Source organism: Schistocerca piceifrons, chromosome 3, assembly GCF_021461385.2.
Source record: "Schistocerca piceifrons isolate TAMUIC-IGC-003096 chromosome 3, iqSchPice1.1, whole genome shotgun sequence".
Taxonomy (NCBI): Eukaryota; Metazoa; Arthropoda; class Insecta; order Orthoptera; family Acrididae; genus Schistocerca; species Schistocerca piceifrons.
The window spans coordinates 378,384,410-378,406,313 of record NC_060140.1 but is presented as its reverse complement, the minus strand read 5'-3'; the positions used below and the strand labels follow the sequence as shown (position 1 = coordinate 378,406,313).

Below are 21,904 nucleotides of genomic sequence, written 5' to 3'. Positions count from 1 at the left end.
AACCCAATGGGACACCTCTGGAATGAGTCAGAATGTCAACTTTACTCTAGATCTCAGGACACACTACCTTCTCTTGACAAAGAATGAGCTACCACTCATGCACAGACGTTCAAACATCTCATTGAAAGTGTCCCTCGCAAAGTTAATACGAGATTTGCTCAAGGTGAACAGATCTCATATTAATGTCCACTAACAGGTGTCCAGATACCTTTGATCAGATAGTGTATAAGGGAAGGTTGCAATGAGTGAACTAGGGTGGAGCAGAAAAATAACAAGGTAGTGAGGGGGCGGGGAGTGAGGCTGTGGTTGCAAATCCGTAAGTTAAGATGGAGAGGAAATTCCACTTGCTTAATTCTGGAACTCTGGTGCTGAGGAGAAGATTCCTAAGAACAGCCACCATTTCACACACTAGGAAGTGTTTCAAATGTAGCATGGTCACTTGAAGATGTTGCATATGTAGCGACACCCAGTCTCTTTCGAAGTATGTGAAGGTCTTCCAGAAGAATTAAACAGACCAAAATCTCCCTCCAAACCTCACCCAGAAACATGTTTATTGTGCTCTACTTCCACTCAGACTTAATACACCTCTTACAATTGCTGCTCAGCTGCAAAGAAACACTACCTTTGTGGCTTAATATTACCTGTGACAAACAACTAAATATTTTCTGTCAAGGGTTTGACTATTCAGCATCCTGAAATTGGGGACACTGTCCCCACACCTCATGAAACCCCTCTCACTACCCTTTGCCTGATGAAGATAAACTCTGAACGATTAAAAAATTAAACATATGCAATGTACCACAGATCAGACAAAAAGGTCAAACTGATGACACACCTTTGTGTTGTAGTTCGATAAAATCAGGAATATTAATATTCCAAGAAGTATAGTCACCAATGTTGATACCTAGATTATAATATAAGTTGTTAGAATGTATAAGATGTTTTGGTATAATTATGCAGCAGTTTAAGTGAGAGAGAAGGGGAAAAGAGAGAGAGAGTGTGTGAGTGTGTTTCAAAGAGAAGCTGCTGTATATAGCACATACAGGAACAATGGTAGTCAAATCGGAAAACAAAAGAAAATGGAGAGTGTTCTTAGTTGTAATAAACAACTTTTAATACAAAATTAACATGATAACTTTAGCAGACAAAAATTACTTTGACAAAAGTGAACTGATTACATCCTGAAATAATCAAGTATGTGGTAAATCCACAGATACATATTGGCCATGCTCTTACATAAAAAGTACAGCAAAATCTATGCAAATTTATTGGAAGATTCTGATGTGCATTAAGCATAAGCAAAAATTGATAATTGCATTCAAAAGATTAAAAAAAAAATAATCATAATAAGATAAAAAAATAATACACTACCTTCTGTGAGATAATACAGAAATGTGTGTAATTTCCTTGAGAATTCTGTACCCTATGATAAAAAGGTAATAATACTATGTACTTCTAAAAAACCACTCTGGTAATGAATGCAGTATCACAGCTTAGAAGAAATGTATTAAAAATAGCTTCTGGCAATAACTATTGATGTTTATTGAAAGAATATAGCCATCTGGTATAAAGCTTCCATAATACGGAAGTGACTTCATACAGAACAGCTCAATGCCAAGCCTAAAAAGTCCTCAAATCCAATAGTAATTACACCCCTCATTTCCTTGTCGCGGGCTCGAAATGCCTCTGTAATAAAGGAAGATATTCTGTTAACAACAGTACCTTATAGGATGTATCATACTAAAAAGAAAACTTAACACATTTAGTATCTACCTGTAAACCTCTGAATCTGCACACATATAACAATGAACTGATCAACAGTTATACGTTTATGTTCTCTTGGATCACTCCTTTGTACTAGAAACTTCACAAAATCCGGAGAGAAACGGAATCCCATCTGCTGAAGAGCTGAAAAAGGCATTTGTTTCTATTTCAACAGTTCACAACTTCATGAACAATTGCTAACTGGTTTAAAACTAATAATGCAAACCAATTAATGGAAAATGAGGTTACAATATTCACTGAGGAGAAGAACAGTGAAGCATTGGTTTCTCTGTTGCTTTTACAGTAAGAGGAAGATAGTACGGAGAGTAAGGGGAGGGAGGGAACGGCTATAACAGATAGTACATTCCTTCATCAAACATCTTACTGGAGTGGCTGTCATCTAGAAAAGCTACAACTAAAAATCCACAATTTGTAGCACTGTTTTGAAGAAACCATTAATTTTCTTCAGTCTTGATAGGCAGTGTTCACTATATAACAAAAACATTTTTTTTCATTCTTTTACCATTATTCTGTACAATCTACAACATTTCCAACATAATCTAGATTGTATTTATCGTAACACTAAATATGTTACATCTACTGATTTGTCTACACCCTCCTTTGTAATTATTTTTCTAAATTACACTTTACTTTCTCTATTACAAAATGTGCAATCTGCTGCACTCCAAATAATATTCCAGTTAATAACCTGAGAAACCTGTAACATCATCTTACAGTAAATAGTACTTAACAATCAGCTTTGTTACCAACACTTACAATTTAAGTCAATCCTACCACACTCGCAGCACAGGTAAAAGAGGCAGAAAAGAAAGTCAAACTTACAAACATTGATAACTTTTTATCATCACTTTGCTTCCTCATCTACTTTCACAAACCCCTCTACTTTTATAAGTTTACAAGTTCATCCTGCAGCTCTTCTCTCCATTTAATAAAATACCTTGCCCAACAATGCATGTCTTATTGCACATATCATTCAAATCCATCACACAGCATTTGTGTAACTGCTTAAGCTGTTGCAAATTTATGTCCTTTACATCACACTCTGCATTACCAACTTCACAGAAGTGTTCCCTTATTTGTGACTACAGTTATTACAGTCTGAAGCACTGTAGTCTAACTAAACAGTGTGTAGCCCAAGGATCAGGACACACAATGACCAGATGAAAGAGATTGTCTTGGATTAAAAATTATTTCAAGAACAAATATCTCTCTCTCTCTCTCTCTCTCTCTCTCTCTCTCTCTCTCTGTGTGTGTGTGTGTGTGTGTGTGTGTGTGTGTGTGTGTGTGTGTGAGAGAGAGAGAGAGAGAGAGAGAGAGAGAGAGAGAGAGTTTTGCCTTCTGGTAAATTGAATCAGGGTATGTACATCACTTGCAACAGAATTACTTCAATGTTTTAAAATCCAAAACTTTAAATTAAAAAGGAAATTGTTCAAGACAGGAGGCATGGCTGCCCAAGACAAGCTAGTTTTTTCAACAGTTTCAAACATGAAAAGATCAGTAATGCTTTAACAATCATCTGTGCAACATTTAGGACTGTAAATTATAATTATCATGTGCCAACGAAACATTAATATGAAGAAGACTGTGGCTGTTTTCACTTTTTTCAAGAGAAATGAATTTCCTTGAGGACCAAAAAGGTGCAATGCTCTTACAGCTTAACAACATAGGACAGTAAAACATTTGTCAAGGACTTGGCCATGAGATAGCTAAAGTCATAAAAAACAAATCGGTTTTAAAGAACTGTCATTTGATGACACAAACTAAAAATGTTAACCTGTAAGTTATTGAAAGTGTCACCATTTTAAGAACACTGGAATTAAAATGGGCTGGGGGCACTGGGCTGTAGATATTGCACCAAGACATTGTTAAGGAAAAGGGTAAAATTTACATTGTTAAGGAAAAGGGTAAAATTTAAGGTGACATCAAAGTCTGTATCATACACAAAAAATGATAAATTTTTAAAAACTTAGTAAAAATGAGATAAGCAAGCATGAGTATTATCCCACTCAGTGAAAACCGACAATTAGGAGAAGTTGGCATTAATATGTTTATGCCATTAAACATTAAGAAGTTTATCTATGGACTGGACTGCAAGTGAAAGAATTAAGCAAGTACATAAATAACAAAAGAAACACAAAGAAAGCATTGAAAAATAGTAAATTGTCAAAAGACAAAATAATCAGTATAGGAGTTGGTTATTAAGTCAGCCCAATGTTTTCACACTTAGACAAAGGTCAGAGGGTGATGAAGAAAGAAGATAGAACAAACAATATGTAGAAAATCCAATGTTCCATGTATTTACCACTGACAAATGACTAATACGCTTTTATGAGACATCTTTCATCTTATAGCCTGACACATACAGGAGGGGCATGCTACACTGTTATCAATGAATGCTGATTTAATAATTTGCAAATGGAACTCACCTTGATTCAACTCGTGTTCTTCAATGCTTCCAGAACCATCTTTGTCATAACTTCTGAATGTTGCAAGCCACTGATTTATGTAATTGTATAAAAGCTGAAATTCTTTGACATCAATTGTTCCACTTTTGTCTTGGTCAAACATGCCTGTGACAAAACAACAATTATACATTTAACTCTCTCTCCTTCAAGCGTAATTAGACTGATAAGACATACAACTATCTTCAAATAAGTGATAAAGGTATCTTCTGCCTCAGTCACAGGTTCACATGAATGGTATTAATCTTTCAAGGGTGGGTAGTATTAAACGCTTCAATGGTGCTTTCAGTTAATGCCACGTTGTAAACGACGGCTGTAAGAACAGGGAGACAGATGAATGTAAAAAAAGTATTTATTTCAACTGTGCAATGTAACCTAACCATTCAAGAAAAGAATTACTGGATGAGAATGATTACGTAAACGGTGTCTTCACAAAAGAAAAAGATTGTATGTTAACAGAGGAATTACGTCCCCATGCAGCAGGTGAATATATAAACCATTTGCACTAACACAATCTGCACACAACATGCAAACAAACCCAACATATCAAACATTATTGATAACCTGATAACTTCCAGGAGTAACAAACTGTTATACATGAAGATATATCTGTCTCTTTGAAAACTTAATAAAACATTAGGTCTATGGAACTTGAGAGAGAGAGAGAGAGAGAGAGAGAGAGAGAGAGAGAGAGAGAGAGAGAGAGAGTTCAAAGCTACCGTATTATTTACTGTTAGGCATTCATTTGGTTTATCTTGGTTCTGATAACACTTCTGATTTCAATCTCCATCTTGCTTTCGAACTTTATAAGGATGCTATTATTTTTCCTTAGTAGAAGGATTGGTACAGGATACACTCAGCCACCTCAGCCCAACTGAAGAGCTATTCAATTGATTAGTAATGCTTCCAAGGTCAAGAAACCCAACAATGTCTGGGAGCACTGTGTGCTGACCACATGCCTCTCCATACCGCATCCAATGATGTCACTGAGGAAGGATGACATAGCAGTCGATTGCGCCGAACTTTCCTACCTATTGCCAGAATATGAACTGAACTCTGATAATTAATACCCTCTAATCCATTGGGTGATCTAAATTTTACAGACAGACTCAATCGAGAATTTGTGGATATTCCACATAAATCCATTACATACCTACAATTTCAAATCTCTAGAGTTCTACTGACCTGAGTGGCAAATGCCATAATTTAAGATTTTTCTGATTCAAAATAAACTAATAACAATTTTATCTGTCAACATTTAGGAATAAAATATGAAAGGTGGATCACTAAGACACAGCATGTAATGTAAGAGGATCACACATTGGTCTATACTTTCAGAGTAGCAACTGATATCATTTTACATAAGAAAAAGAAAAGCTATAAAATATTGGTTCACATGGTGCACACTTCCATCAGACAAGAAAGCCATGTGTCTAGATCACAGAATTTGCAAGAGGTTGTTTTCAATGCATAAACCAACAGCCAAACTGGATTGTCATTTTATGAAGTGGCAAAACAAGAAAAACCATTCATTAAATCAGGAAGTTACAATGGTGGGAATCCCATCTATCATTTTCACATGTTCATGGGTGGCACAGAAGGCATAGAAGACTTGGTACAGCAGCACAGTCACTAACCAACAAAGTTACTGTGGCAGATAAAAATCTGTTGCTCTAGAAATGAGCTTAGCCATGGATCACACTGTATTATTTACAACGCATGAGTGTGATGATTACATCACTGCTCACGGTGATTTTGCCTGACTGGCATACCAATTCTAGATTACACAGCCTTCAAACAAACTTTTTGATCATCCCTTGTAATAAACCTGGCACAAAAAATTAGGTGTTTGAGGTCCTAAAAAACACACAATGTTCTGAATCACCAACCACCCACATGGTTCTCTGACAGTTTCAAGAGATGAATATGGCTGATGAAGTAGCAACTTAATTCAAAGCCACATAAATATTCCATAAACCACCATACTGTTTCTGTAAAGGAATGTGTGTACCTATTGAGTATCTTCCATTTTTAGTACTCATGAAGCATATTTTTGGGATAGTCTGCTGGTTGTTGAAATTTAATACATGTCAGTGTATTTTTTTGTAGAAACAAGTTGGTTCATGAGAGTTCCTGATATTTACTTTTCAACCACTGTGATATGTATAAAATCAAACCAGTTTATAATCTGAGTCACATTTTTTTCATATAACATCAATTTTCAATAAAACAAGACACATTTGTTGAAAAGTCAAACATCATCCGCAGAAGGTTCTGACCAGTACGGACAATGTCACACAGCTAATCACTGCACATCAATTTCTGTGCTAATGAAATGCTATCTACAGCTTGCTCCCATGTTACAAAACAATTTTGTACACTTATCTATACATTAAAATAAAACCACACAGAAATTGTCACCATACATAAATCAACGGAGAACAGAAGTTAAGCAAGACACCAAGAATAAGACAAAGACAAAACTCAATTGCACTTTGAGATGCAAAAATTATTGCAAAATATAATTTTTATCAAAGGGCACTAATCTGCTATGAGTTATTGCACTCATTTTTCCAAGTCTAGCAAACTTCCATTACCAGAGAGTTAAATAGTTTTCCATCTCAAGAGTTGATTTATTTGTATTCAAGATATATCATGCAATGAACATCAAAAAGTTAAAAACCTGCTGAACCTAAGGGGCTAGAGTGTAATAGTGGACATCCACCCACCTTTTTAAACTCTTTGTTGGGGCAACAAACTGTAGCATAGCCAGATGTCTAAGTTAGGTTGGAACGTGAAAACCTGGTGAAGCCAATGAATGCAAGCACGACGTAAAGGTTAATGATCTGTAATGTAGCATGTCATCTACATCCATGCCACATTTAAAACATTTTTAATTATAGAAACTAAATCTCCAATGTACATTCAGAAAACCTACAATATACAATGGACAAGTCTCCAATTGGTATGCTGGTGCTTGTTATGTATAAATAATGCATATAAATTATGAAAAATATAAAGGGAGTCCACTATGTAACTTTTACTGGTATGGGCAGTAATGTGGAAAACTGAAGCTTTAGTAAAGTGGGTCTGAATAGAAAAAGTGGTAGGCATACTTCACTGACCACAATTTGTGTTTGAATTCTAGGCTGGCACACATTGTCAAAAATGTTTTGTTCAAATCAAGTTGCTGCAGTTTACAATGTCAGAAAACAATAACATCATTTGCAGGATGGCTGCAGATACTGTGATGAAGTACACTCAATTACAAAATTACCAAGAGGAAAAACAACTTCTAGCATAAAAGAGAGGTCTCAATATACCTGTAACAAAGTATACAGAGAAAGACAGCATGAAGGGTCACAGGTTCTTTTGAGCCATGAAAGAATGTCACAGAGAAGATTAAGAACCTTAACCGGCAGACTCTTGAAGATAGATGTAAACTTTACCGAGAAAGCCTACTTACAAAATTTCAAGAACCTGTTTTAAATGATGACTCTAGGAATATACTACAATACCCTGTGTATTGCTCCCATATGGATTGTGAGGATAAGATTAGATTCATTACAGCAGAAACAGAGGCATTTAAACACTCATTCTTCCTGCACTCCATACATGAATGGACCAGAAAGACACCCTAATAACTGGTACAATGGGTCATATCCTCTGCCACGCACTTCACAGTGGTTTGCAGAGTATAGATGGGGCAGTGAATATGGGGATACAAAGACATGACATTTCAGTACTATGGTATTCTTTCTATAATTTAAAGTGAAGATGTAGTTTTACAAAATATATTTGTTTGGTCCTTTAATGTAGAGTAATAATGATTTCACAATTTAATTAGTAGCTAATTATATAGTTTTAATCTAAACATCAATCTCTATGGTGGAAATTGTAATGCTTGCCTTCATATACAATTGTCTGATAAGATGAACATTTTGTCTCATATATCTGTTGCCACTCTGAGCTCAGACTGTGTGACTTAATACTTACAAGGCAAGCCTACAAATGTCGTGGGAGATTTATTACCATGATACATTGCACAAAACTGTTAGAGTAGGATACTCTCAAAAGGTTATGTAATTTACAATTTTAATAACTTTACTTATGTCTTGACCATACTTTTATTTCTCATCAACATTACACGTTTTGACTTTCCATCATTTTCAATAGATACAAAAGTACAACACAAAACTGGTATCAGACAATTATGCACTTGCATTATTTTACTTAAAGTTAACATCTTACAAAATTTTTAGTCACAGCACTACAAACAGTTTTATAGGATTTTTAATATGCCAAGATTAATATCGTGCATTTCTTCCTCCATTCTTTAATTTGTGTCATGGCATTCTACAATGCTTGTTGTTTACCGGAAAATAATTTTATGGTCATACAAACATAGAACATCTTATGTACGTTATCTTAAGCATGCCGATAGAGTATTTATAAGCACCTAACACTGCATGGCAAACGTTGAAAACTGTTGACAACAGCACTACTATAACTGCTTTATAACACTTCCGCATTATTTTATTTCAGATGTCATTTTATAAAAATTTGTAGTCACAGTATTACAAACAGTTTACAGCAATCAAACAATGAAAAATCCAGGATGGAATGTAACAATATTATGAAAAGGAAAGTTGCAATTCACCAAACTGTTTCACACCATATAGCGGAGATGCTGAGTTGCAGATATGCACAACAAAAAGACTGTCACAAATAAATGAAGCTTTTGGCCATTAAGGTCTTCGTCAACAATAGATGCGCTAGTGGGCGCACGCACACACACACACACACACACACACACACACACACACACACACACACACACACCTGTGTTGTGTGTGTCTACGCCTATTGCTGATTAAGACCTTAATGGTCGAAAGCTTCATTTATTTGTGACAGTCTTTTTGTTGTGCATATCTGCAACTCAGCATCTCCGCTATATGGTGTGAACCAGTTTTACAGGATTCTTTAATATTTTAAGATTAATATTCTGTTCCCCTTGACCCTTCCCCCTTTCCATAATTGCAACATGGCAATCTACAATGTTTTTTAGTTGCAGAAAACAATTTAACGGTTGTACAACCATAGATGATTTTATGTACGGTATCTTAAGTGTGTCAACTTTAATCAATTCCCTTACAACCCTCTAGCAATCTATGTAACTTCATCTCTTATTAAATATTTATGAACTTTCACTAATGGTAGTAATTTCTGTGCTATAAGTTGTAAATAAAACAATAAGATTTGTCTGTTAACAGACAGTTGGCCCCAGCGCCAATCAACGGATTCTTCCTATGTATTAGATAAAAGAATCTGTAGCACACTGATTGTAAACAGATACTGTACCACATACTGACCACTGCCTAGCAGCTTAGTCCACTTTGCTTCCAAAATTTTCGTTTGGTAGCAGTTTGTATTTGTATCGTGCTCGAGAATGTCGACATGATACAATGTATCTAAGCTACGAAGCCATGTTCTCGTCGTGGTAATATGTCTTATCCATGGTGAAATGTATCATATTTTTGTAGCCTTTGAAAATGACAAAGTCAAAACACTTGATGAAAAAGAAATGTGTGGTCACGACATAAGCTAAGCTACGAAAATTGTATCCAGATGGCCACAGCATTTTCTTGCAAATTGCAACTTATGTATTTTAATTGCATTCTTCATATTAGCATGCTCTGATCATCTAGTTTTAAACTTTACACTTAGATTTCACACTCATACAAAACAATGGTAAGGTGCACTTGAGTTTTGGTAGCTCCTCTGCTACGTGGTGTGGTTAGCAAATCATTTCTGTTGGCCATAGTCAATTACACGATAGTATACAGTAGCCACTGAGAATTGGTGAATCTAATGATTTGTTTTAGCTGAAGATGCAAACTTATTACTCCTTTTTTTGATACAGAAATCACGAGATTGACAATTACTAATATGTCCATTGTGGATTATAAAGTTGGTTAGTGGTTTTCATATGTATTTATCATATTGTATGTTTCTCAACATGTACAGGACTTTTAGGAATACTGGTTTGTATTCCCTAATGTTACAGTTTGGCAAAGCGAACAAAAATATAACTGGAGGGAAACTGGCTGTGGTGATAGACTGATGTTTAGTGTAGCCCAATCATCATTTCAAAAACTCTGTGGGCTATTTTGAAGTGTCCTGGTTTCTAAGATAGTGGTTACACAGGAACCTAAGACTACAGTTTAAATTTTATTGAATATTCTATTTTACACGACAATATTCTGCACAGTATATTCTATTGTGCCACCGCATAATTTCATACACTCCACACCATGACGGAAGTTTACTGAACACCATTTTCTCACTGTTTCTGCCACCATATCTAACCATCAGACTATTCATTCATCATGTTCACTTCCCATAATTCACACACAGTCACCAACTGCAACATTAAATGGAAAAACCATGTAAGATGTAAGTGCACGTTTATCCAAATGAGTACTAATGATTATGTCCCCCCCCCCCCCCCCCCACTGCCACTTCTCAGCACACTACTATTTTTGTTATTTGTTCAGTATCTTGTTTTCACATTTGCCACTAGCTTGCCCCTTTCCGCAGAATTTGATTCTTATCACGATTCTTTGCAAATTGTGATGTACACAAAAATAAATACAGGAAACACTAATCTCTAATTTATATTTAGAGGTGAGAAAGAAAGAAGACATGGAGACACGGAATACGTAAAATTCACAGTTAGAATAATAAACAAGCTGACCTTTCCTCTCTTTGTAAGCAGAGTTCAAAATTTAAACTGCAGTAAAGTTTATACTGTGGATCAACCCAGCACTCCCTTTCACAAATGAGGCATATTTATTTATCGGCCCGGCTTTTGACTGGCTAATATATTCATCTATTCACGTGCACCGATTTGACTTGTGTTGATCCCAGAAATACTGTTGGGTGTTGTTAGATTATGGATGTGGGGCAAATCACAGTTACAAAATAAAACAGTGAATCAGAGACACAAAATCAAACAGTGTGAACTCCAGGAAGAAATATCAACAACGTAAGAAAAAACAGATGGCTACTTACCGTAAAGACGACATGTTAAATTGCAGACAGACACAATTAAAAGACACTTACATAAAGCTTTCGGTCACAGCCTTCATCAATAAAAGAGAGAGAAACACACACACACACACACACACACACACACACACTGTTCATTCACACAAACAAGCACCCCTCATACGCAGCTGACCAACTCCTCTGGCCCCAGATGCTGGATTTGGCACCCAAGCCTGCATGAGGTGTGCTTGCTTGTGTCTATGAATGATGTGAATCTCTTTTACTGATGACGGCTGCAGCCGCAAGCTTTAAGTAAGTGTCTTTTACTTGTGCCTGTCTGCTACTTAATGTGTCTTCTTTACCGTACAAAGCAATCTGTCTTTTTCTACATATTGTTTCCAATTTGTATAAATATTACGGGGTCGACAGAAGTGTCCGATCCCACGTGTCAGCTTTGACCCATGACGTAAGGATGTTATCGTGTGTGACGTCATGACGGCGTGGAGTTTGGTTTGTGAGTGTGGCGTGTTTGTAGATGTTGTCTTGTTGTGCTCTCTGGTGGTACGTTCAGGGTTTTCGTTTGTGTGGTGTAATGGGCTCAGTTTGCTTTTGCTCATTATTCAGAATTGTTCGAGTGTTGGCTGTGTTTGTTGTGGAATTCGTTTCAGTGAGTTAATGATTTTGTGTCAAGGTTAATTTAGTGTTGTTCGCTGTACATGGTGTGGTAATTTCAGTAAAATTAATCGGATAAAATTAAGTGAGCAGGTCAATTGAAGTGTTCAATCCCAACGTGTGGCTGTTTATGTTGATATTGGTATCGGGAGATGTTTTTGAGCTATATAGGCCAAGGGAAGTGTTTGATCCTAATTTATGGGATTGGGAGCTGCTGTTGAGCTATAGAGGTCAAGGGAAGTGTCCGATTCCAGACGATACTGTGTTTAGTGGTATTTGAGGTGCTTTGTGATGTCGATTTTTCGTCGTTTTGTGTGGGGGTGGGTGTCTAAATTTGTTTGTATTTAGTTTGCCCCCACCTAAAAAACACCCCATTTCCCGCACTTGTCCCGTTAGTGTCATTAGGCTTTTCGTGGAAAGTGGGTGTGTTTGTTTTTCAATGTATTTTCGTCCTCATAATGTGTACAAACAGACTTTATATGCGCCATATTGGAATCTTGGTTTATGGTTGTATCTGCAATATTTGTGACGTCATGGGTCAAAGCAGACGGGCAGGATCGGACGCTTCTGTATTTCCATATTATGAACAATTGACAATAAGAAGAAAAATATGAGACAAGTCACAGTTACACTTAAAATAAATTCATATTAAGAAAAAGCAACATTTGAACAATGAAATAAATCATCTACCCCTAATAGTATTTAAGGAAACATTTAATTTTATTATTTTAGATTCGTAATAAGAATATGTAACACCTGCAGAGTGAATTAATCATCTACAAACTTACAGTAAGAGAATACTCTGCTCTGTTAGTTTAGGCTGGCAAACTAAACTATTCTATTTTATAGATACAGTTCTTCTTAAGTAACATTTCAACTTTTTTTTCTGAATCTTTCTCCATTAAGGTTTCAGCTAACTTGTATAGCAACTCCCATATGATGATAAAATCTTCTCGGGTTGACAGCTGAGTCAATGCGTTGTTCTCTGGTAACATTTCAACAAGTTTCTTACTTGCCATCTTCAGGTGACTGTCAACCCAAGACGATTTTATCACCGAGATTCGCTGAGAACACCTGCATTCTCGTAACTCCCATGGGCCTTACACTGCTGTGTCCTTTATAAAGCCACTGAATACACGTACATTCTGTATTCTTTACGAAGTCATTGACTATTTATAGATGCATCATTGAAAAAGGCTGGTCTTATAACCGATTTGTGGTAAATTTTCATGAATAAAGCACACTGTTTTGTAAATATAAATAAATGGCAAGATACTGAACTCCAGAGAAAGATAGTGATGGAGGAGAGAGGCACTTGACTAAGTATTCATATCTATGTAATAATTATATCCCTGTGTGCAACACATCAAAATGGAAGGCAGTGTACAAGTGCAAGGACATTTTAGTGTCTCAGCGCCATGGGACGCCAACAATTTTGCCACACCATAAACACTGGTTCTCCCCTTGTCACTGAAGTTTAGCAATGTCATTACTTTTGTAGCTGGATGGGTAACCATCTGGCTACACCAAGTACTGTCAGCTCAGGATATGCACGTGAGTGAAGTGCCGACCACTCTAAACACTTACTCAGGATATGAAAAGCGTAAAGCAAATTCCTTATTCTATTTACCAACCTTTTTTATGTATCCCCCCAGAGAGTATCATATTTACATTCCAAGGAATTTAGAGGTTCTCTCTTTGTTTACAGGTAGGTTTTCAAATCTGACATTGTTTATCCTGACAAAACTACACGTGATGGGCGAAAATTCATACACAGTTTTGTACTCATTCAATAACAGTTTGTCTGTGTTTAACAACCAGATTAGTGTTTGTAACAAAAATAGTGCTACACAGTTCATTAACACAGTGATTCAAAGAAAGTATATCGATGTCACCAGCCAACATAACTGGTAGACACTTTAGAATGCTTTGGGATAGAAAACTGATAAATACAATACACTGAAGTGGATGAAGTGAGGAACCTTGTCTTACATCAAACTACTTTGTATGCTTCCCACTTTTTTCCAGGTGATTATGACTTTTTTCGCTGTTGTATCATTGTCAGGACACTACTACCAATACATCGCCAACTGATACAAAATCATGAGAAACATTGTTGTCTTAACACATTTACATGAGAAAGAAGTAAGCTACTAGTGGACCATGCAACATTTAACGATCCCACAGACTAAATTAGGATCCTACCAACTAAATCTTACAATAAATAATAGTGGGTTCGACATTAATATTGGACCCCGTTGAAATCTTGGATACGGTGAGGTACAGTGAAAGACTGATCTGTAGCCCACCCCGAGATCTACGTTAGATTAGAAGGTGACAATTTCGTTTTGAGTCTACAAAGACACACACAACTCTGTTACATCATAAGGCAGTTAATGAGAAGTAATTTGTCACTGTGCAAGCTGTAACAAAATGAAAATACAAATTTTTACGACAACTAATCGAACACACAATTGTAAATATTTACACCTTAGAGACATTGACTATAACTCACCTATCATTAGCGCACACGCTGTCTCACTAAAATTCTTTCCCTGGCCATTTACAAGTGCCGCCTGTAATTCCTTTGCTGATATTTTTCCTGAGCGGTCAACATCGACGGCATTGAACCACTGTTGTACTTCAGGACTTACTCCGTCGTATCCTCCTGGGTAAGAGCCATAATTCGATGGTTGGCCACCAAATCCGGCCTGTGGCTGTCCTCCAGCATAGGGCTGCTGAGCGTTTGGATAACCTGCACCGCCAGAGTATGAACCTGGAGCTTGCTGTCCAGGATAACCAGCTGAACTTGGAGCTTGCTGTCCTGGGTAACCAGTGTTACCGGGATAGCCACTATTGGGTTGAGCGCCTCCATAACCAGCATAGCTCAGATTCTGTTTTGACAGCAAATCACACGTAACTGAATCTTTCTGTCAGTACCCACTACCAATATTTATACGCAACAAATTGTCACTGACAGATGTAGCGGTTTCAATATATATGATCCTTATTAACGACTTTATCATACAACGGCTATTATACTCACCGGGTATGACATTGCGGCTTTCAAACTTTAGTAAACCCGAATCAATTGCATACATCCAGCAAGCAACAACTCTATGATAATACTGTCGCAGAAGTTTAACCATAGAGTCAGGTACGACTAATATCTATGGTGGCGGCAAAGTGCCTTGTACAAAGTGATTCGGCATTCTACTCCTTCATCTTTAGAGATTACGTCATCTGGCTCGTGAACGGGAGAAGCTAAATAGAGTCACCCAATGACTTCCCTGTTAAGTAATGACCTCTCTGGATTCACCTCTGTAACACTTGTCCTTGATGTCACCATGACGTGTTAATGCTCACTGCTCACTTACGCTTTCGCCCGTCGGGGTCTGGGATGTTTATCGACTTTTGCGGTCGTATCGAGTATGAGCGCGGGGAGCAACATTTCCAACTTCCTGTTTTTCGTGTTCCGTCGGAAATACGGATTTCCTCCGAAATCTTACGATTTTTAATTTTAATTTTTTATGATGTAATACATGGTATTGCTCGAACCGTATAATACCATAAATATAAATCCCCAGCTTGTAACTGGTAATCGCCGATGATGGGAATAAACCAGAGCCGATTGCAGTTGCACATAATTTCGTTTGAGCTGAAAGTATCTCAGTTTAGATGGCTATGTAGGTTCAGCATTAAATAGTTAAATACGGATACAAGTAGTGATTCCGAAGTCTCATAGAGAAAGATACGAAATAGAAAGACAAAATACAACACGAAATATAATTAAAGAAGGGGGGAAAAAAACCTCTTTTTCGTGGGTTAATCACACAGAGGTTCCGTTTGTGCTTATTGTTCAACGTGTGATCATCACTTGAGTCTCAAGTCCGGGAAGAGTGATCTGAAGAAACATATAACAGTGAAAATTGTAGTACTGTCGCCATATAGCTTAAATTAACTGAAATGACCTTCTGTGAACGTTAGAACCAAATTAAGTGAAAGTGCCCATGAAGGTGAAATACGTCTCGCTAGTTTTGTTTGTGGACACGATCTACCAATGGAGCACTTGCCCTATCTGATAAAAGAAGTGTGTCCAGAATCTGAAATTGCAAGGTATGTCGAGTGCGAGACAACAAAATTAACAGAAATTATACACTGAAACGCTAAAGAAACTGCCAAAGGTATGCGTATTCAAAGACTGAGATACTGTATGTAAATAGGTGGGATGCGGCGCTGCGGTAGGCAACGCCCATATATGACAACAAATGTCTGGCGCTGTAGTTAGATCGATTACTGCTGCTACAATGGCAGCTTATCAAGATTTAAATGAGTTTGGAAGTGGTGTTATAACCGGCGCACGAGCGGTGGACACAACACTCCGAGGTAGCGATGAAATGGGGATTTTCCCTTACGACCATTTCACGAGTGTACCATTAATATCGGGAATCTGGTGAAACATCGGATCTCCCACATCGCTGCGACCGAAAAAGATCCAGCAACAGTGGGATCAACGAGGACTGAAGAGAATCGTTCAACGTGGCAGAAGTGTAACTCTTACGAAACTTTCAATGCTGGGCCATCAACATGTGTCAGCGTTCGAACCATTCAATGAAACATCATCAATATGGGCTTTTGGAGCTGAAGACCCACTTGTGCACCCCTAATGATTGCACTACACACAGCTTTATGCCTCGGCTGGGCCCCCTGGGACTGTTGATGACTGGAAACATGTTGCCTGGTCTGAGGAGTCTCGTTTCAAATTGTATCGAGTGTAAGGGCGTGTACAGGTACAGAGACAACCTCATGAATCCATGGACCCTGCATGTCACCAGGGGACTCTTCAAACTGGTGGAGGCTGCATAATGGTGTGGGGCATGTGCAAGTGGAGTGATATGGGAACACTGGTATGTCTAGAAACGACTCTGACAGGTTGAACGGACATAAGCATCCTGTCTGATCACCTGCATCCATTCATGTCCATTGTGCATTCCAACAGACTTGGGTAATTCCAGCAGGACAATGCGACCTCCCACACGTCCAAAATTGCTACAGAGTGGTTCCAGGAACACTCATCTGAGTTTAAACACTTTCGCTGGCCACCAAACTCCTCAGACACAAACATTATTGAGCATATTTGGGATGTCTTGCAACATGCTGTTTAGAAGAGATCTCCATTCCCTCGTACTCTTACGGATTTATGGACAGCCCTGCAGGATTCATGATGTCAGTTCTCTCCGCCACTACTTCTGACATTAGTCGAGTTCATGTAACATCTTGCTGAGGCACTTCTGCATTCTCTCAGAGGCCGTACATGATATTAGAGAGATGTACCAATTTCACTGGCTCTTCTGTGTAAGTAATGTGACTGGGAAGGAAAGTTTTATTCAACTCACTAAACTTCTCAAAAGAGACACATTTCCCCTTATTGTACGCGAGTCCATTGACAAGGGATGAACAAATCATATATGTATGGTAGCTCGTGTAATGACAAATGGTAAAATCAATGGCGAGTTTCTTGGGCCTATTCCTCTGAATGACGCTAACAGCAGTTCTCTGAATGAAAGTATTGTCACAATTTTGAATCACCATGAGATACCATACAAAGGAAACAGGTTTTGCTACAGGAGGTGGAAATGTAATAATAGGGGCCTAACATTCCTTAAAGACATTGCTGAGAGAAGGACATAACACATCTTTCCACAATGAAATGCATGTGTCATTCATTTGCATCTTGTGCTTCCTATGTATGTCTCAAACTGCCTAGATGAATTGAAGACATTGCAAGAAATGTTTACAGCTGTTTTCAATCAAGTCCTAAGCACATGGCTGAGCTGAGGGAATTTCAAGATTTCGTAAACTTGAAACCTTACAAGATACTACATCCAGGTCAAACATGCTGGCTTTCTTTAAAGTTGGTTGTTGGTCGACTTCTGGAGCAATACGAGGCCTTTAATCTGTATTTTACCGATGTCGTCTTGAGTGAATAGTTTCTTTCCTGTGAAACTGTATTGCTGATGTCGAACAGTCTAACTACAAAACTGTTTCTTCAGTTTCTGGATTTCATATTACCTTTATTCTACAATTTGAATTTAAAAACTCAGTGTGAATCACCACAAATTCATGTTATTTACTGCATAGTAGATAGTACACTGAGGATAATTTTGCACTGTTTTATAAAAGATGAATACCTTCCCTAAACAATGCTGGAGGACATGCAGTGTAAATACCATTAGATGATATTGTTTTGGTGCTACAGTTCCTTTGACAGTAGCCAAAACCCGAAACCCAAGCATCAAGGAAGTGAAAGATTTCAAGTTTCTATTCTTAGATATATACATCGAAGGTGTTGGACAAATATACAAGAGTTTTCATTTTGATGACAATTAGTTCAAGGACTTAGAAGCTCTTGACCCTGAAAATGTGAACAACAAATCTATTTCATCAAGATTTTGGCTTCCATCGCCTTTTCTGAATTTAATTGGAGACAATGAGGAGCAACAGCTAGATAAAGAGTGGAGAAAGCTGCGAAATAATGTTATTACTATTGTCACCACAGATTCAACCGTGTTCTCTATTGCAGTTCGAGATATAAAGAATGTGGACAGAGAACTATTGTTTCCAAAATCACCTAAATTAATGATCGCACTCTTGTGCTTGCCTCATTCATCGGCTAGCACTGAAAGAGCGTTTTCTGCAGTGAATAGAGCGAAAACCATGGTAAGGAATCAATTGACCAGTGGAACAATTTCAGGACTTCTCCATTCCAAGGGGTTAGCAGAAACAGATGCTTGTTATGACTTCAACATAAGTGCTGAATTTATCATACTAATTAGCCTAACAATGAAGTGTACAAGAAGAGGATGATAAATAAGCTCAAAATTGTGGAGAAAAATCAAAGTGGTACAAAGTCATACCTCCTACTGACTCCTGGTGAGTTGGCGCTTCAGAGATATTGGATAAGTTTACTACAGTAATTTCACAAGTTTTATTTCTCTCCTCTTAACACAGCAGACTAAAGGCGGGGGTGCAGGGTTTGGTCCACCCCAGGCATCTTGTCTTGGGGGGTCCTTCAAATCTCGAGGGCCAACTTCGAAATAATGCCAAAATACGTTCATTAATTATGAGGCAGTCTGGACGTCATGGCACTGATGTGGGAAGGGGGAGTCCAAGACTAGGTCCTCATTCTGTTTTGCTGCCCCAGGCTTCTGGGGTGGGGGATGCATGACTGGGAACTTCCTTTTTTGTTTTGCCTCAGACAGCCCGCCTCTACCTCTTTCTAAATATTTGCTATAGTATTACTGAAGCATTTCTACGTCACAATTATAAAATACCGTTTTTTCCTGCAATATTCTGACTTTTTATTATTAAATTTTCGATTTTTTTACATTTGGTAACACTGGCAGTGATCCCCCAGTAGCACGAAGCTCACATCTGCTATACTTGCTGCCATAACTACATCACTCTTAGAAATAATGTGACTTGTTGCTGTTTCCAGTACCTAATTACTCCAAGCATGCAAGTGCTTGCGACATGTTCATTTCGGAAATGCTGTCGACAAATGCAAGGTCACTGTGTGTGCGTCATAAGAATTAGAAATGGAAACGTATTTATAAGTTGCACACCAGTGGGTAAATCACATCTTGCCCCATCTTATTTGATTTGACCCATTATTGACCCCACTGTAATTGATCTGTTTATTCATTGAGGACCATATACATAACATTATGTCGTATAGTTACATGTTAAAAACTAAATGTGCTTTGCATAGCAGAACAACAAATGTAGTATTACCATAAGACTGTTCCAAAACCGTAAAAAGATTGTAAATACAGAGTATTATTGTGACTGGTAGCCTCTCTTGTAAAGCATTAACTCTTTTAAAGCATTAACTCTTGTAAACTCATTATACCAATTTTGGAATCTATTGCTGCCTTTTCTTTCATTGAAAATGAGGACCTACCTACTTCACACTAGTTATTTTCATATGTATTATGAAAATTACTTAGCAATAAGCTCCCCCAACGGTAAAAATGTGCTAGTTGTGTGAAGTATGTTCTAGTTTGTGCGAAAAATTATAATTCATTGCAGGAAAATGAAGTTCTTCCTCTGAACTACAAAGTAACTAAAACAACAAGGGGAAAATAGCAGCAGCAGTTGTATTCCTTACAAATACCAGTACTAGAATATATTTCGTCTGTATACATACTTTAACCAAAGATATTGTTGTTTGGAAAAGAAGTTTTCTAAAATAACTAGGTTGTACATTTTCTTTCATACTTTATAGACGATAGGGATTAAGTTAGCTCCTAATTCTTTTTCAAATGTATCAGTCGTTGCTATGCTTTTTATTCTGAGTGGTACATACTTGTTGTTTTACCAGAAGATCGATGTGTTTCGAATTTGCTGGCATTTGCATGTTCCATGCTTCATTTATATATTATTGACGATGACAACTTACTCATGGAAGAGAGAGCTCTTACATGTAAAAACACCGAGGATTACAGAACATACTTTTCTCAAATTGATAAGACGGTCCCACAATCTTCTAGAAAAGCGATTTTTTTTTTTTTTTTTTTTTTTTGCAGAAGCAGGATTCTAGCTCCCATTCAATCTACATTCTCCACACAAACACACCATGTCTATCTACTGTGCACACTGTTGACTTTTTTTATTTTTTATTCAGCAATAGGTATCACAAAACTCTTACATTGACTTTAAAGACAACATTTAAATTATATTGAAATAAAATTGGCTAAATAAACACCAAGAATATAATGTGCATGAATGCGAAAGTGTTTCCAGCGTCCTAGACAAGATGTGTGGTTCATATATTGTTTTATAAACTACATCGTCAGCAAGGGAGGAGGGACTATAGATGACATCTTTGGATGGTAAGATACCATGTGCTGTTTCCACCTTGATCCTCATTAGCTTCACTCCCCCTGCAATGCTTGATGTTATTTCTCCCGGTTTGATTAACCCTGTAGGCGACATCTGTAAATAATTTCCGAATACTGAGTTTTTACGAGGTTCTCCCACCACCTAATCACATTATGGATGAAGCGTTTCCAGTGAACCCTCGATCTGTAATTAGCAGTGGACTCCACACATATCCTTGGCATGTTGAGAAGGTTACAATGTAATTTCCATTATCCTCTGCCAGTTATTTTGGGATGAAGTAGACCTTTTGCTTTAACGATTATAGCATGATGGCCAGAAAAGCTGACAGGGATTATATCGAATCTTGAACAGTTACTCTCATTGTGATGTAGATTCTGTCAAGGCTTGCTGCTGCTACTGCCAAGACAAATATGTAGTGAGTACATGTAGAGGCAGTCGCTCAACTATGTCTTTCATGTTCAATCACATTTTGCAGGCTACCACAAAAATTTGTTGTGCACTTTGAATCCATCTCCCTTAAAATGCAAAAATCATCTGTGATGACGATGTTGCTTTTTGCCTGTCTCAGAAAATGTGGGACTTCATTGTTGAAAAACTTTTCCCTTGCAACTCTGTTGTTTGATTCAGAGAAAGTGCAGAGCTGTCACTGCATATCCATCTGCTCTCACAACAAGAACAATAGCAGTAGAACACACTGAAGCACCGCCAGCAGAAGAAGAGGAAACAATTGTCTGCACTCACAGCAGCAACAGCAGTAGAATACACAAAAACACCACCAGATGAAGAAGAGGAAACAACTGCAAGTGAAATGTGTAGTGTAACAAGGAGGTGAAAAATAGTGCCACCATCTCATCTGAAGGTTTTTTTAATGTCAGCCATGAAGAGGAGAAAAACCACTATAAGTAGAATTAAATGTTTAACAGTATTTCATCAAAATATAGAATCTATAAAGAATAAAGTTCAGCAACTAGAATTAGAATTGCAAACAATGGACAGTACCCTTGTATGTATCACTGAACATTGGTGTAAGG

General features: G+C 37.5%; 1 protein-coding gene across 2 annotated transcripts; it reads right to left on the bottom strand.

Moving 5' to 3' along the window:
• Positions 1-1,092: 1,092 nt before the first annotated feature.
• Positions 1,093-15,176, bottom strand: LOC124789959 (peflin). Of its 2 annotated transcripts, none has more exons than XM_047257491.1 (5): positions 15,016-15,176; positions 14,485-14,863; positions 4,212-4,355; positions 1,774-1,908; positions 1,093-1,686 (listed from the first exon to the last, which is right to left on the bottom strand). In XM_047257491.1, exons 1-5 carry the CDS (start codon positions 15,025-15,027, stop codon positions 1,595-1,597), a joined length of 762 nt encoding a protein of 253 aa, XP_047113447.1. In that variant the 5' UTR covers positions 15,028-15,176; the 3' UTR covers positions 1,093-1,594. The 2 variants fall into 2 exon arrangements, with proteins under 2 accessions (XP_047113447.1, XP_047113446.1); XM_047257490.1 differs by having other exon boundaries at positions 14,485-14,866; positions 15,016-15,174.
• Between the last annotated feature and the right edge of the window lie 6,728 nt (positions 15,177-21,904).

What these genes read in the sequence shown, in the direction of transcription:
- LOC124789959 (XM_047257490.1), bottom strand. An exon ending in AGAACACGAGTTGAATCAAG is followed by an intron (nt 1,909 to 4,211) that starts GTGAGTTCCATT and finishes TGCCTTTTTCAG; the next exon opens with CTCTTCAGCAGATGGGATTC. An exon ending in GCAGATTCAGAGGTTTACAG is followed by an intron (nt 1,687 to 1,773) that starts GTAGATACTAAA and finishes CCTTTATTACAG; the next exon opens with AGGCATTTCGAGCCCGCGAC.